Consider the following 18,442-nt stretch of genomic DNA (forward strand, 5'->3'; position numbering starts at 1 on the left):
GCAGGTCAGGCAGCATCCAGGGAACAGGAGAATCGACGTTTCGGGCATAAGCCCTTCTTCAGGATTGAGGAAAGTTTGTCCAGCAGGCTAAGATAAAAGGTAGGGAGGAGGAGGGACTTGGGGGAGGGGCGTCAGAAATGTGATAGGTGGAAAGAGGTCAAGGTGAGGGTGATAGGTCAGACTGGGGTGGGGGCGGAGAGGTCAGGAAGAAGATCTCAGGTTAGGAAGGCGGTGCTGAATTCAATGGATCTGATCGAGACAAGGTGGGGGGAGGGGAAATGAGGAAACTGGTGAAATCCGAGTTCATCCCTTGTGGTTGGAGGGTTCCTAGGCGGAAGATGAGGCGCTCTTCCTCCAACCGTCGTTTTGTTGTGGTCTGGTGATGGAGGAGTCCAAAGACCTGCATATCCTTGGTGGAGTGGGAGGGGGAGTTGAAATGTTGCGCAAGTCTTGCCAGACCACAACATCGAATCCATCGAATTCAGCACCGCCTTCCTAACCTGCAATCTTCTTCCTGACCTCTCCGCCCCCACCCCAGTCTGACCTATCACCCTCACCTTGACCTCTTTCCACCTATCACATTTCCGACGCCCCTCCCCCAAGTCCCTCCTCCCTACCTTTTATCTTAGCCTGCTGGACAAACTTTCCTCATTCCTGAAGAAGGGCTTATGCCCGAAACATCGATTTTCCTGTTCCCTGGATGCTGCTTGACCCAATGATGGGAGGTAAAAAGCTTTCGGACAATTTGAAATCCATTAGACTATCACGTATTGGAGCAGAATTAGGACTTTCAGCCCAACAAGTCTGCATTTGATGATGGCTGATATGTTTCTCAACCTGCCTTCTCCCTGTAACCCTTGATCTCCTGACCAGTCAACAACCCATCTATCTCTGTCTTAGAATACTCAATGACTTGGTCTCCACAGCCCTCTGCAGCAATGAGTTCCACAGATTCACCACCCTCCCCATCTCAGTTCGAAAGAGTCGTCCTTTCACCCTGAGGCTATGCTCTGCGGTCTTAATCTCTCCTACCTGTGGAAACATCTTCTCCACGCTCACTCTATCCAGGCCTCTCAGCGCTCTGTATGTTTTACTCAGATTCCACACCACATCCTTCTAAACTCCATCAAGTGCAGACCCCCAGTCCTCAACTACTCATGTGACAAACCCTTCATCTGCAGAAACATTCTTGTAAATGGACCCTGGACTCCCTCCAACACCAGCACATCCTTCCTTAGATACAGGGCCCAAAACTGCTCACAATATTCCAAATGCGGTCTGACCAGAGCCTTAAAACAGCCTCAGCAATACATCTCTGCTCTGTATATAAAACATGAAAAGTCTCCGTAAAACTGTAACACTGTCATTTGTCCTCTTATTACATCCCTCTTGCTTCTGTAGTTGCTGACTCCTTTGCCTGTAACTCTATCATTCAACCTTGCCCCATTATTTCAGATAACAGTGACTCCCATCATGCAGCAACATACTGTACTGGTGATGTTTAGGTTATGTTTAACATTGGCAATGTTAACCTGACTGGCTGAAGAAGTCCTCTAAGGCTGAAGGTACTGAAGTCTCCTTCCAAACTGGGAAAGAGGCACACAGCCCTAGAATAACCCTGCTGAAATCCCTTCAAACATCTAATCATTGCGGGGAATCAAATCTCTCTTGGAATCGGAAAATTAATCTCAAGTTCTCAAAACGTAGAGTCATAGAGTGACAAAGTCAGACAGCATGGAAACAGACCCTTCATCCAATCCATCTGTGCTGACCAAGTTTTCCAAATTAAACTAGCCTCACTTACCTGCATTTGGCCCATATTCCTCTAAATGTTTCCTATTCATGTACGTCTCCAAACGGCTTTTTAATGTTGCAATGGTGTACCTCATCTACCAATTCCATTGGCTGTTCATTCCACATATGAACCACCCTCTGTGTGAAAAAGTTGCCTCTCAGGTCCCTTTTAAATCTTTCTCCTGTCACTGTAAAAATATGCCCACAAGTTTTGAACTCCCCCATCCTAGGGAAAGGATCTTTGCTATTCCCCCACCTATGGCCCTCATGACTTTGTAAACGTCTTTAAAGTTACCCCTCCACCTTCTATGCTCAAGGGAAAGAAGTCCCAACTATCCAGTCTCTTCTTATAACTTAAACCTCCCAGTTCCAGCAACATGCTGGTAAATCTTTTCTCGGTCCCCTCCAATTTAGTAAGTGGCCACACCAACATCCTGCACAACCTCAATATTATGCAACAACCCCTATACTCAAAGGTCTGAGTAATGAAGGCGAGCGTGCTAAATGCCTTCTTAACCACCCTGTTTATCTGTGACACAACTTTCAAAGAACTATGTATCTGAACCCCTGGATCTCTCTGTTCAGGGCCCTACCATTAACTATATAAGTCCTGCACTTGTTTGTTTTACCAAAATGCAAAATACCTTACATTTACCCAAATTAAACTCCATCTGCCACTCCTCACCCCATTGGCCCAAATGACCTTAAGTAACTTTCTTCACTGTCCACTCCACCACCAATCTTGATGTCATCCACAAATTTACTGATCATGTCTCTAATATCCTCATCCAAATCGATTATATAATGACAAACAACAGTGGACCCAGTGCCAATCCCTGCGGAACATCTCTGGTCACAGGCCTCCAGTCCAAAAAACAACCCTCCATGACAACCCTCTGTCTCCTACCATCAAGCTGATGTATCCAATAGGCAACTCTCCCTAAATCCCATGTCATCTAAACTTACTTAGATCGCAGGTGAAGATCAGGTTTGTTTATTTCTCTGATGAATTGGTTGGAAGAGATAAGTTGGCCAGGGTGGGTACACTCAACAATGCCATGGGGCTAACCCCCACATTTTTATATCCCTTCTAAAGACTGGCACCTGTGCCAATGCAGCACTCCTTCAGTACTATGATAGGTCAAGGGTTGGAGTGGTGCCAGTCCCAACAGCCTTTTGACCTGGGGGCATAATGGCCATCAGCTGGAACCAAGGTGATAGATCAAAGAAATATATATTTGGCACTGACTCCACATTGCTTTTGTTGGTCTACCTTCTGTGAAGTCACTATTTTCATCCCCTTACCTCGAGCAATTGGCCACCTCGATCCGGGCTCCGACACACTCATGACCTCCGCACCGCGGGGCAGGGCTGTCACATGATCTGGAGCGGCACGTGCACGATCCCGTGGCCTCTTTGTCTGCATGCTCGCACAGTTGCCATGGAGACCATGGCCCGAATTCACCGTCCACAGTGAGATTTCTCACCTGCGTCAAAGAATCCCAACAGTCAGGTGGAGCGAACATAATTTCAAATGTCGCGGAAACGTAGCACAATATTGTGAGCTGTTGTGTTTCTTAAGGAGGAAAAATGTCTGCACCCATTAAAGACTGACCTCTACCAGTTCTCTCGCCTTGCCCTGCAATGCAACAATGGTGTTGGAAAAGAGAGATGGGGGAAGACTACACCACCAGCCTCTCCAAAACCAAAGGTTGCACAGCACTAACTCGGAAATGTTCCTCCCAACAACAACTTGGATTTATATAGCACCTCAAACACAGTGAACAATTGCATGGCATAATTAGGCAAAGTCGCAAAGTGTGGCGCTGGAAAAGCACAGCAAGTCAGACAGCATCCAAGGAGCAGGAGAGTCAATGTTTCGGGCCTAAGCCCTTCACCATGAATGTGGGGGATTGGGGGGGTGTGCGTTCGGTGAAGGGGGCTGAGAGATACATAAGGGGGTGGGGGTGAGGCTGGGGTAAGGTAGCTGGGAATATGATAGGTGGACGCAGGTGGGGGCTGATAGTTATAGGCCGGTGGGGAGGATGGAGCAGACAGGTGGGAAGGAAGATGGACAGGTAGGACAGGTCATGAGGGTGGTGTTGAGTTGGATCTGGGATGAAGTGGGTGGACGGGAGATTTGGAAACTAGTGAAGCTGATGTTGATGCCATGTGGTTGAAGGGTCCCAAGGTGAAAGATGAGGCATTCTTCCTCCAATTGGCGGGTGGCTTGGATTTGGTAGTGGAGGAGGCCAAAGACTCATATTTTCTTAGGGGAGTTGGAGGGGGATTGAACAGGTCGGCCACAAGGTGGTGTGGTTGTTTGGTGCATGAGCTCAGCTCTTTTTCCCCTCCACATTCCTAATGAAGGGCTATGCCTGAAACGTCGATTCACCTGCTCCTTGGATGCTGCCTGACCTGTTGTGCTTTTCCAGCACCACAGTTATCGACTCTGACTCTCCAGCATCTGCAGTCCTCACTTTCTCCATAATTAGGCAAAGACTGACTCTAAGTGATATTCAGGCAGGGCACCAAACAATTGGTCAAAGACATGGGCCTTAAGAAAGAGAGGGAAGTCAAGAGGTTTAAGAAGGGAACTCTGAGCTTAGGGTCAAAAACAGCTGAAGTCACAGCTGCCCTTTGTGAGGCAAAGACGGTCATCTGGGGATGGAGTATTGGAGAGATCATCGAGGATGTTAGGACTGGAAGAGACTCAGAATTGTTCTGAGACGGATTAGAATTATAAATGTGAGTGAGGACAAAGATAATGGACAAATGGAAATTGGTACAAACTGAGGCTACACTGCCCAGAAGATTGACTCAAGTTGCCCTAGTATCTGTCACTGACCAATGCCGATCACAACCTAAATACTGCATCACTTAATGAGTCATATTTTTATCTTTGTTTACTTACTGCATTGTCCCAAACCTTTCCAATTACCCCGAAGGTGAGAAGACATTTTCTAACCAACCTGTTAAAAGATATTATTTAGATTTCTGCAGCAGGTTGGGACTTTGACTCAAGCCTCCTTGAGTTCAGAGGCAGGGACACCACTACTGCGCCACGTGAACCCTTAACCATTTCAATGTAATCACGAGTCACACAACACCAGGTTATAGCCCAACGAATTTATTTGAAATCACTAGCTTTCGGAGCACCGCTCCTTCATCAGGTACATTGTGATTTCAAATAAACCTGTTGGTATAACCCGATGTCATGTGACTTCTGCCTTTGTCCACCCCAGTCCAAGACTGGCACCACTTCAACGTAATCATGCCATTCTTTGTCAGTTTAATATTGGGAAGACATTTTTGTCAAATGTCAGGAACTTTCATGCTTCTGATGTTAACAAAAAAACTTCTTCACCTAACTTTTTGATGAGTCTGTTAGCAAATTCATAAGCTCTATCAAAAGAGGGAACAGGTAAATACCCTGCCATCTGTTAAAATTAACAGCTAGCCCAGAGTATTAGAATATTATTTAAAATCAGCAAACAGATCATTTTAGCATGCAAGTGTGAGCTTTTTAAAACATTGCCATTAATGAATAACACATAGCAAAATGTCTGCTTTCCTGTGTCATTTATTTAATGTGTCAGTCTTGACTCAGTGGGTAACTGTCTCTGAGTCGAGACGTGGCAAGTTCATCGTGGAGACTAGATGACAAAATCTAGGCAAATACTCCAGTGAAGGAAGGCACTGCCTCTTGGATGAGGTGTTAAACCTAGACCTCCATCATTGTTCATCCTTCAAATACGACCATGAAATAAAACAGTCGATTTGCTCATTGATCTCAGGGATGATCCTGGGATCTTGCTGTGCACCGTGTTGTTGCAACACTTCCTGCCATTACTTTTTGGAAGCAGTTTGTTTCATGCAATGTGGCCTTTGTTGGCAAGGTCAGCACTTGCTGGAGGTTAGTTAAGAGTTCAGACACATTGCTGTGGGTCTGGACTCGCTTGTAGGCTGCACTAAGGATGGCAGATTTCCTTCCCCGAACAACATTACACTTTAAACAGGCTTAATTGACTGTAAAAAGCGTCACGATATCAAGGCTGTGAAAGACTCTGTTTATTTTTAATTTGCTATCTAAGTATAGCCTGAAAGATGATTCCCTTCTCTTCCAGTTGTTGTCTTTATGTTTAATGTGCAGCATGGACCAGCTGTCAAGAAAAACCCAAGAAGAAATAGGTCAGGGCCAACAGAAAATTAACAAGTTAGAACCTGGTAGTAAAGAAGGAGGCCAGTCAGCCCATTGTATCAGTGTTGGCTATCCCAACAGTGCCAACCCATCCCTCTCCCTTCACAGCTTTGCACATTATTTCCCCAAAGGTATCCACTAAATACCCCTTTGCGAGTTTTTTTTAATCTCTGATGTGGAGCTGCCAGTGTTGGACTGGGGTGGACAAAGTCAGAAGTCACACAACACCAGGTTATAGTCCAACAGGTTTATTTGAAATCACAAGCTTTTGAGCGCTGCTCCTTCATCGGGTGAAATCACCCCACTTCACGTGATGGAGGGGCAGCATTCCGAAAGTTTGTGGTTTCAAATAAACTTGTTGGACTATAACCTGATGCCATGTGACTTCTGATTTTTTTTGTCTATTCAAAGGAGGTGGCCTTTTCTGACAAGGCCATTGTCACAATCGAATCTGCTTCACTCCAATGTTAACAACCCACTACGTTCTGAAAAGGCCTCATTATCTCTACACTGGTCCTTGGTTACCAACCCTTCTCTCAACAGTAACAGTTTCACCTCACTTATTATCACAAAAGTCCTTCATCGTTTGGAACAGCTCTATAAAGGTCAGCTGCTCAGTCTCTCCATGGTAAGGGAAGAATCTCACCTTGGGCACCACATCAGTGTATTCCTTCTAAATCAACTCCAAACCCCTGATAATGCTTGGATAGAAAAGACAGCCAGAAGTGAACAAGTGGATATTCTAGCCACTTGGCTGGACAGAACTTGAATTTGGCTGAAGGGAAGAGATTTGCTTTTGAAGTTGTTCACCTTGCACTCATTTCTTTGGTTTTTCACAATAGGCCGAGTGTCGTAAAGCAGGTTGTGTTTTCAAATCTCAAAACAAAATGTCTATGTAGATGTGACTCAACAATTCCCCAGTGTGCTAAGGATTATACTAACAATTAATTTAAGAATATGAGCTGGACTCTCAACATGAGCAAATATGCATCAATATATGTACATTTAGCAGGGCCCTGTCCTGTGTGGGACAAAGGAACCTATCCAGGCATTGCATATTGTTTTCCAATTAAATAAAAACACAGGCCTGGTGCACTCTCCACGGTAATATCTACTGACAAGTCGACTTTGCCAACCAATCAGCATGCTTTTCTCTGAGTGTTGCCCCTTGTGCACCTGTCTTGATGAGTGCAAGACAAAAGGCTTTGATAGCCTGTCTATTTCTTTACGATAGAGAACTAGAGGAGTAGGCCACTCAACCCTTCAAGCCGGCTCCACCATTTATTACAATCATAGCTGATCATCCAACTTAGTATCCTCTTCCTGCTTTCTCCCCATACCCTTTGATCTCTTTAGCCTGAAGAATTATAACTAATTACTTCTTGAAAACATTCCATTTCTTTTAGCTTCAACCATTCCCTGTGGCAGAGAATTCCACAGGCTCACCGCTCTCTGGGTTAAGAAATTTCTCCTGATCTCAGTCCTAAATGGCCTACCATCTATCCTTAGACTGTAACCCGCTGGTTCTGCATCAGGAACATCCTTCCTGCATTTGCCCTGTCTGGACCTGGTGGAATTCTGTGGGTTTCTGTGAGATCCTCCCTTATTCTTCCAAACTCCAATGAATCCTAACCGATGCAGTTTCTCCTCATAACTCAGTCCCGTCAACCCAGGAATCAGTCTGGCAAACCTTTGTTGCACTCCCTCCATAGTAAGAACATCCTTCCTCAGATAAGTAGACCAAAACTGCACACAATAATCTCGATGTGGTGTCACCAAGGCCCTGTATAATTGCAGCAAGGCATCCTGGCTCCTGTACTCAAATCCTCTCAATATGAAGACCAACATGTCATTTGCCTTCTTCACCACCTGTATTATCAGAACTGTCCCTGTATTTTCAGTAACAAATGGACATAGAGTCATATAGCACAGAGACCAACCCTTCGGTCCAAGTAGTCCATGCCAACCATAATCCCAAACTAAATTAGTCTCCAAATCTAAACTAGTCCCACCTGCCTGCGTTTGGCCCATATCCCTCCAAACATTTCATATTCATTTAGCCACATGTTGTTTAAATGTTGTAACTATACCAGCACTTCCTCTGGAAGTTCATTCCACACACGAACCACTCTCTGTGTGTAAAAGATGCCTCTTGCGTTTTTTTAAATCTTTCTCCTTTCACTTTAAAAATATGCACCCTAGATTTGAATTCCCCCACCCTAGGGAAAAGACACCTGCCGTTCACCTTATCTGTGCCCCTCATGATTTTATGAAGTTCCCCCCCTCAACCCCCTACACTTCAGTGAGAAAAGTCCCAGCCTCTCCGAACTCTCTAACCCTCCATTCCCCAGCAACATCCTGGTAAATCTTTTCTGAACCCTCTCCAAGTTAATAATATCTTTCCTCTAAAAAGGTGACATTGATGGGAAGTATTTGAGATAGATGTGTTCATACCGGACATTCTGTGATGTTCTGCCTCCACAGGCTCATGTTGGAACTGTCTTCAATGGTGGTACATCGCTTCTGTCTCAGGTCCCAGCCACAGTAAGGATCCCTCACTCCCAGACAATTTCTGCCAATCAGATGCCACCATGAATAATTAAACAACAGTAAAAAAACCCACACAAAATCCATTACCAAAGTTAAATGTTCTAATCACAGAGAAAATTTCTTTCAAACTTTTCAGGGACTGTGTGTTGTCTGATCCAGAGATCTGAGTGTGGAACTGGAAAATCACAGCAGGTCAGACAGCATCCGAAGAGCAGGAGATTAACGTTTTGGGCAAAAGCCCTTCATCCAGTTTTGCCTGAAACATCGATTTTCCTGCTCCTCGGATGCTGCCTGACTTGCTGTGCTTTTCCAGCAGCACAATCTTGACTCTAATCTCCAGCATCTGTAGTCCTCACTGCCGCCTGATCCAGAGATCTGTTAAATAAATCTTCAAATGGTGTAAAGACGAATTTGTTTGTTTCAAAGGACCCAACACAGGGGGCAGCAGCATAATGAGAGAAGGTCATTGGTCAGTAATAAGGAGCAGAGCACAAGAAGGGTTGAGAAATCGGGAATAAAAATGCGCGAAGTCTATTAATTTTGTTGACTTTACCTTTTTAGTGCATTAGGAGCAGTGTAGATGAAACAGGCAGATAATGCAGGAGCTGTAAGGTCAACATGACCTGGTTCGCAAACCTTTGTTGTCATGACAATCATTCACTGACACCCTCTTTCTTTTTGGCACCATTCTCATCTGCTCCTGAAACTCCAGCCTGAGACAGATGTTTAATTCGTGTTTTCGTTCTCGCAGGCTCACTCACACAACACCACTCTGTGCTTGACAGCTCCCAGTTTACTACTGCCTTGATCTCAAAGATTTTCATCCTTCCTTTCAAATCCCTCTTGAACTCATTTCTCCTTGTACCCCCATCTTTGCAATTCCTTCCCTCTCTACAACACTCTTCAATAACTGTACTCCCCCAATTTTGATCTTTTGTGCATCTTCAATTTTAATTGTCAGCTCTGAGCTCAAAATTTCCTTTCCTCTCTATTTCTCTTGCTCTTTCTCTCTCTCTCTCTCTTCTCCTTCAGGAAGCTCCTTAAAATCTAGCTCTCTAATCAAATATTTGGTCACCAAATCATCAGTCTTCATATCCAAGTTACAAAGAAGAGCAATTGGACTTGAAACATTAACTCTGTTTCTCTCTCCACAAATACTGCCAGACCTGCTGAGTTTCTCCAGTGCTTTTTGATTGTATTTCAGATCTCCAGCATGCTTGATGTCCGAACACCTCAAGTGGCTCCATATCAAATCAGGCTTGAAAATTGATACTGGATATGGCACCTTTTGGGAGATTACATTTCACTGTGTTAATGTCACTTTATAATTGATGTTCTTGCTTCCAGATTTTGTAGAATTTGAAAGCAACAACAACGCGCAGAATTGTTTCTCAGGCCCCTGATGAACTCTGAAGATCTCTGGCAAAATTGCAGACCATCTGTGCTCAGTTTAGCTCGGACCTGCTCATATGAAAATCTTTCTTTCCATCCCAGCTGTGTTTCAGTGAGTAGCACTCTTACCTCTGACCCAGAAATCTATATGGTCAAAGGTCATGCCTCACTGAGACATTAATACAAAGTCCGAAATATCCCTTAATGGCATGCCACTTTGTTGGGAATGTTGTTTAAGAGATATTAAATCTAGTGAAGCTTTTTGCTACAATTGTCCAAGTCTTTGCAGTGACCACACCTGGAATACTATGTCCAGTTTTAGTTGCCACATTTATATTACATTACATTACATTACAGTGTGGAAACAGGCCCTTCGGCCCAACAAGTCCACACCGACCCGCCGAAGCAAAACCCACCCATAGCCCTACATTTACCCCTTACCTAACACTACGGGCAATTTAGCATGGCCAATTCACCTGACCCTGCACATCTTTGGACTGTGGGAGGAAACCGGAGCACCCGGTGGAAACCCACGCAGACACGGGGAGAACGTGCAAACTCCACACAGTCAGTCGCCTGAGGCGGGAATTGAACCCGGGTCTCAGGTGCTGTGAGGCAGCAGTGCTAACCACTGTGCCACCGTGCCGACCATTTAGGAGGGTTTATTTGCATTGGAGGCAGAACAATACAATTCACTGGATTGCTCCCTGGGATGAGGTGCTGTCTTGAGAATGAGAGGCTGTAACATATGAACTGATCTAACTTTGGTGTTCAAAGAATGAGAGGCAATACTGTAGAAGACAGACACTGAGAGCTCATTTTCACTGGTTGTGGAATCTAGAACACAGGGACACATCCTCAGGACTACAAGGCAATTGTTTAGAAACATAGGATTTTACAGTAAAGGAGACCATTCAACCCATCGTGTCTGTACTGACTCTCGAAAGAACTACCCCGTTAGTCCCATTCTCCAGCCCGATCTCTGTAGCTCTCTAAATTCATCATTTTCAAATATATATCCAGCTCCCTCTTGAAACCTCCTATAGAATCCGTCTCCGCCACTCCCCCAGGCAGCCCATTGCAAATCCTAACAACTCTCTGAGTAAAGAAGTTTCTCCACATCTCACTCCTAGATCTCCTGCTGCTAATCTTGAAATTGTGACCCCCTAGTTACTGACACACCAATTCATGGAAAAAGAATATCCCTCTTTATTCTGTCAAAATTGTTCATAATTTTGAACACCTCAACAAAATCATCTCTTAACCTTCTCTGCTTCAAGGAGCATTAACCTACTTTCTCTCATCTTTTCTTGTATCTAACCTCCCTCCTGGGTCTTTTCCTGATATCATTCCCGTAGATCTCCATTGCACTCTCTTCTGGGCTTTAACATCCTTCCTTAAAGAGATACCTAGAACTGAGCACAATGCTCCAAATGTGGTCTGATCGATGATTTGCAGAGGTGTGGAATCATTCTCCTGCTTTTATACTCTATGCATCTATTTCTAAACCCAAGGATCCACTAAGCCTTCTTAATAACTGTTTCAACTTGCCTGGCCCCCTCCAACCCGGAGGTTCCTCTGCTCCTCTTGTACTCCCTTGAGCGTTGAACCATTGAGCCTGTATTGTCTCTCCGTATTTCTTCTTCCAAAATGCATTACCTCACATTTCTCTGCTTTAAAGTTGGTCCGCCAGCTGCCTGCCTATTTGGCCAACCTGTCAATGTCCCTTGGAGGTTGCTCAGCCTTGCCCTCACACTTCACCATTTGCAAATTTAGAGACTTTACCCTCAACAACCATCTCCAAACCGTTTATATAAATCAGTAAAAGCAAGGGCCCCATCACTGATCTCTAGAAAGACCATTTCAACTCGTCTCTGGACTGAGGAATGACCTGTACCTATCCTGTTTCCTATGGTAGAGCAGACCCGATGGGCTGAATGGCCACTCTGCTTCTACATCTTATGGTCTTTATTTTCACAGGGCGTGGTGACGTCTCTACCTGGGTTGCTACCAGCCTTTTCAGCATCTCTTCTCTACCTGTCACTACACTGTTCATTCATTCACAGCCCCATTTCAACTGGGCCTTATCACCATTTTGATTTTGAGTGAAAGTAGAAGCAAAGTACTCACTTAGCCCCTTTTGCTGCAAGGTGATTAATTGTTCCTTATGGGCCCCACTCTGTCCTTCTCTCATCTTTTGCTATCAATACGTTTGAAGAATAGTTTACCAATTGCTTGTGCGCAGCCTGCCATCCTTTCCTCATGTTTCCCCTTAGCCTTCCTTGTTCCAGCCTTAGCCTTTCTTCTGCCTTTTAGATGCACTCCATGATGTCCATTGTTATTATTATTCCTGTACACATCACATGCCTCCTTTCTCTTCCTTACTTCCTCACCAATATCCTTAGCAATCCAAGGTGCTCCAGCTTTGGCTCTCACCCTGTATTTATTGCTTTTGTATGTGTACCAAGCTTGCACCCTGTTCATCTCTCTTTTGAAAGTCTCCCATTTTTCATCCAATGTTTATCCCATTTAGCAGTGAAATGAGGGGAAATGAATTTGTTTAAAGGATTGAGAATCTTTAAAATTCTCCATCCCAGAAGGTTGTAGATATTCTGTTATTGAGTATATATGGGGAGTTAGCAGTCAAATGGCACTGATGTGGGTTGGTTAGCTCAGTTGGCTGGACAGCTGGTATGCGATGCAGATTGATGCCAACAGTGTGGCTTCAATCCGTGCACTAGCTGAGGTCACCATGAAGGACACGCTTTCTTAATCGCTTTCCCCCCACCTGAGGCTTGGTGACCCTCAGGTTAAACCATCACCAGTCATATCCCTCTAATGAGAGGGTAACCCTATGGTCTGCTGAGATTATCATCACTTTTTATACTTCAGTGTTGAAGTCCCAAGATTATCCACAACAGTCTTGATCAGTGGAGCAGGATTAGAGCGGTGCTGGAAAAGCACAGCAGGTCAGGCAGCATCCGAGGAGCAGGACAATTGACGTTTCAGATAAAAGCCCTTCATCAGGAATGAGGCTGGAAACCTCGGGGGGTGGAGAGATAAATGGGAGGGGGTGTGGCTGGGGAGAAGGAAGCTGGGAGTGCAATAGGTGGATGGAGGTGGGGGTAAAGGTGATAGAGGAGGGTGGAGCGGATAGGTGGGAAGGAAGATTGACAGGTGGGACAGGTCATGAGGATGGTTCTGAGCTGGAAGTTTGGAACTGGGGTAAGGTGGGGGGAAGGGGAAATGAGGAAACTGGTGAAGTCCACATTGATGCCCTGGGGTTGAAGGGTTCTGAGGCGGAAGATGAGGCGTTCTTCCTCCAGGAGTCGGGTGGTGAGGGAGTGGCGGTGGAGGAGGCCCAGGACCTGCACGTTCTCAGCAGAGTGGGAAGGGGAACCGAAATGTTCGGCCATGGGGCGGTGAAGTTGATTGGCGGGTGTCATGGAGATGTTCCCTGAAGCTCTCTGCGAGAAGTCGTCCAGTCTCCCCAATGTAAAGGAGACCGCATCGAGAGCAATGGATACAATAAATGATATTGGTGGATGTGCAGGTAAAACTTTGATGGATGTGGAAGGCTCCTTTGGGGCCTTGGATGGAGGTGAGGGGGGAAGGTGTGGGCGCAGGTTTTGCAATTCCTACGGTGGCAGGGGAGGGTGCCAGGACGGGAGGGTGAGTTGGGTGAGGGGTGTGGACCTGACTAGGTAGTCATGGAGGGAATGGTCTTTAGGTTCCTCTTCCATTACATCCTCACTGGCACACTAAGCCAGCGTAAAGGATGCCACAGTTTAGGACCATTCCAACAAATGCCTGACATTACATTGCATTGCTCGTGCCTGGGGATACCCGACAAGTCATGATGTATTATTGTGTGTTGGAAGGAGCTCGGTGGACCATCTCGTCAGCCTCTGTCTGCCTTTGGCATCAGTCAATGCTCAAACTACAACCATGGGATTTTTTTTCTTTCGCATGCTCTCTGGATTATTAGCCAAGGCTGCTAGCGAGTTAACCACGACATCATTGTGACCTCGGACACCCGTGCTCTCTTCCTTGACTGCCTTATAGAAACAAGGATCATTTTCTCCAAAGTGAATTCGATCACTGTGGTGTTGCGCATGTTGGGAGCCTATGTCCCACAAGTGAATAAAAAATATGGGCCTCCTGCTGTGTTGCAAAATGCAACTATGTAGTGGAAGGCTGTGTAACATGCTTATTGAAATGAGGAAGGAATGTAGTGAACACTGAGTATTGCTCATTTAAGAATCCTAAATGATTAAGCACGGGCTTGACAGGTAAACCGATAGTCATCAACTGCCACACACAAACATAGCGTGCATCGATCTGGCTTAGTAGCCAAGGCAACGTTAACAGCAAGTCCTGTTTACCAAAGGGCCTATATAGCAAGCCAAGAATGAAGTATGAGACACAGAGGGTTGATATGAGCTTATCATAACTGCTGCCAAATGTTAGCCAGCCATAAAGATCATCTCGAACCACTTCAATTACCAGGAATCTGGGGTTTTTTTTGACAGTGAGTGTTGACTGCTGATATCTCACAAAGGAATCTGAAAACCATTATACAGCATGCAAGAACTCTCTAGAAACATTTGAAAGCATCACAAATCAAAGTGAGCTTCTTCACGATGTCTCCTACCGTGTTGTCTCTAGATGTTGGCATCAATAAGCAACAGTAAAACAGAACAAACAAAAAAGTGTAGGACACTACACTTTTAATGTTGTGCCAACATACTTCTTACACTGAGGCTCCACGTTCATCACTTCAAGTGCTTCCCACTGCTACCATCTCCAGTGACAGTTATTTCACAGCACAACCTGCTCTCACAGATCTGAAGGACAGCATCCGTAATAATGCAAACTGTACACACCCTCCCTTGCTGCTAAATGAAATCTCAGGGATCACGCTCCACTGGTCTCATTTCTCTTTTGCAGCAACTTTGCTCACAGTTGTCAAAACTACCACAAGGAAAGAAACCCTTAAGCCATCAGATGCTTTGTCGCCGAGACTCCATTCACAAAAACTCTGCCCCTACCCGAGGATGTTGGCTCCTGTAAATGATGCAGTCCCACAGGTATTGTTGGCCCCTTTGGCACATTGCTCGAATGGCATTCCTTCAGGGCAAGCCTTGACAGCTGAGACTGTTCTCTCGGCTTCTATCATTAACTCACGTTGTAAGTGCTGGCATGTGGGCAGCAGGCAAGGACAGAGTGCCAGCACCTGAGGGCAAGGGTGGGAACCACTGTGCCGAGTGCAGAGTGAATCAACACACACACTCCATGAGTTCCCATCTTCAGCAGAAAACAGTAGGATTAGAGAGACTGCAACACCGCCCGACACACACACAGACACGCATAACACACACTCACACACAGTCATGCATAACACACACACGCAGACACTCACACAGGCATACACCCATACATACACACCCATACGTACAACACACACTCACCAACATACACACAGGCATACACATGTATGCACAACACACACAGACACACACATTCACAGACACACAGACATTCACTCACACATACACAAGACAGACCAAACACACAGACACATACATACACAAGACACATTCATACATACACACACACACTCAGACATATACAGACAGACAGACATGCACAACATGCACACACACAACACGCACAGAGACATATACACATGTGCACAACACACACACACGCACATAATCACAGACATACACACTCACAGACACATACACAGTCACAGACATACACACACACAGATGCAAATACACACACACACCACACACGTACACAGACCATACATACACAGAGCATATGCACACACACATATACATGTATGCACTTGCAGGAACACACACACGCTGACATAGTCTGACCGACACAAATACACTGACACAATCATAGACACTGACACACACACAACACACACACACACACACACCCTTCCTCAATATTAAACTATTTGCATAACATAAGTTATTCTATCTCCCTGGATTCTCATCTTATAATTCTTTAATGTGGATTGACTAACTGTCTATTTGTCCAGATTGTCTCTGTGGAATTGAACTGGCTCACTACATGCACACACACAGACATACACAAACTGATATACAAACAGACCCCCACCGACACACAAACACACACACACCCACATAAACACACACACAGGCAGACACATTCAGACACTGATGTATACACACAGATGCCGACACACACGAATACACACAGACATCAGTACAAATAGGCACATACACGCAGAGACCAATACACGCATGGACACATACAAACACTGACACACAGACACTGCCACCAACAAAAACGCACTGAGACACAAAGACACACAGAAAAATGTGTGCACGCACACACCTTCAACACCAACACACATGCGGACACAGACACACATGGACACACAGACACCAACACACACATATGCCAACACACATTCTGATACACACATGCAGACACATATATAGACACTGTCACCTTCGATCACACACATACACCAATGCACACACTACACACAGACACACACATAGGCTCTGAAACCAACACTCACACGGGCACACACAATCACATACAGAGACACAATTATACACATAGATACTGACACACACAAAAATTGACACACACAAACTCACACATGGACACATACAGACACTGATATATACAGATGCATATACACTCAAGATGCCGACAAACACATGCACAGGCACACACACACGCAGGCACTAACACACAGACCCTGGCGCACACACACACACCAGCAAACACAGATGCAGATACAAACACAGTAAAGTTGAATTGCAATGTATAATCATGAATATTATATTTTAAATCAATAAAGCTTTGCAGTATCTCTGTAGCCCTCATCATTTTCAAATATACATCCAGCTCTCTCTTGAAACGTGCCATGGAATCCGCCTCCACCGCTCTCCCAGGCAGGGGATTCCAAATCCTAACAGTTCCCCGAGTGAAGAGGTTTTTCTTCATCTCACTCCGAGCTCTCTTGCTGACAATCTTGAAATTGTGACCCTCTAGTTACTGACATCCAACCAATGGAAACAGACTGTCATCTTTACCCTGTCAAAATTATGAATAATAATTCATAATAAATCAGTAAGGTCACCTCCTTAATCTGCTCTGCTCCAACAAGAATAAACCCAATTTCTCTAATCTTTCTTTGTATCTAAAATCCCTCATTCCTGGTATCATTCCCATAATTAGTGATAGAGAGCTCCACCTCTGAGTCCAAAGGGAAGCCAGGAGAGAAGAGAGAAAACATGTCCCTGCCTGACCTGACTACTCACCTGATGAAGGAGCGTCGCTCCGAAAGCTAGTGTGCTTCCAATTAAACCTGTTGGACTTTAACCTGGTGTTGTGTGATTTTTATCTTTGTACACCCCAGTCCAACACTGGCATCTCCGAGCAAAGAATGAAGTGGTTCTAGAATATTTAAATTTCAGACCGACTCCTAAGGGACTGGGAAACTGAATTCAAATTGGCCTAACTGTAAGGAGGTATTGAATTTTGACAAGTAATTTCCAGGGAAAATATAATTTAATATGAACGGTCAAAAAGTGAAGTGTTAATTGAAGATAATCATATTACTTAGGACATGAGGTGGTCGGGAAGGAAGTAATTTTTTTTTCCAAGTACAGTATTTTGAGTGTTTGTGATTCATTCGGTAGTACAGTGGACACTAGACATTTGTGTTTGAACAGTGTGGGTACTTAGCTGACTCACAGATTAGCGAACTAAACAGAGTGTTGGGTAACACCTAATTATCCCCAGATGTAGCCACTGCTTCCTCACATCCCAAATGTTAGGAAAACAAAAGACAGCAACACCTCCCCATGTTGGAAAGTTCCTACACTGTTTCTCTGCTGAATGCCACCCTAACTCTATCAACCATTTCTCCATTCAGTTGGTGCTAACCACTTATATTGCTGGGTGTATGCCAACAGATGAAGGCCACTTACCAAATTGCCAAGGGCATGACCAACCAGACAGGAGCATTGACATTGCCAACTCATCTCGTCTTGACCTGACTTTCCCAAATATTCCACCCAGGACTCATCCATGTCTCTTACCAACTGGGAATTCTTTCTGATTTTACTTACACTCTGTATAGCACAGAGATACTGAGGCCAACCATTAATCATCCAGCTTAAGTTAGAACCGAGAACAGTCTGGCACAGGAACAGGCCCTTCAGCCCACCATGTCTTTGCCAATCATGATGCCATTCTAAACTAATCCCATCTGCCTGCACATAGTCCATATCCCTCTCTTCCCTGCCTGTTCATGGATCTCCCTAAATGGCTTCTTAAACGTTGCTATCTTAGTTGCTTCTACCATCTCTCCTGGTAGCGCGTTCTGGGCACCTACCACCTTCCGTGTAAAAAATTAACTTGCCTCGTACATCTCCTTTAAACTCTCCCTCTCGCCTTAGACCTCCACCCCCTTGTATTTAACATTTCCACCCTGGAAAA

General features: G+C 44.9%; 1 protein-coding gene across 3 annotated transcripts in view; it reads right to left on the reverse strand.

Annotated features, from left to right (window-relative positions):
* Positions 1–18,442, reverse strand: part of sema5ba (sema domain, seven thrombospondin repeats (type 1 and type 1-like), transmembrane domain (TM) and short cytoplasmic domain, (semaphorin) 5Ba) — a 324,529-nt gene that overhangs the window by 74,700 nt on the left and 231,387 nt on the right. For all 3 annotated transcript variants that reach the window (XM_087989341.1, XM_087989339.1, XM_087989340.1), the window contains exons 13-14: positions 8,450–8,567; positions 3,100–3,281 (exon numbers count right to left, since the gene is read on the reverse strand). In XM_087989341.1, the coding sequence (XP_087845467.1) occupies positions 3,100–3,281; positions 8,450–8,567 (300 nt within the window). The remainder of the gene's footprint in view (positions 1–3,099; positions 3,282–8,449; positions 8,568–18,442) is intronic.

Source organism: Chiloscyllium plagiosum, unplaced genomic scaffold (assembly GCF_037043375.1).
Source record: "Chiloscyllium plagiosum isolate Xiang-an unplaced genomic scaffold, Cpla_swu_hap1 HiC_scaffold_7, whole genome shotgun sequence".
Classification (NCBI taxonomy): Eukaryota; Metazoa; Chordata; class Chondrichthyes; order Orectolobiformes; family Hemiscylliidae; genus Chiloscyllium; species Chiloscyllium plagiosum.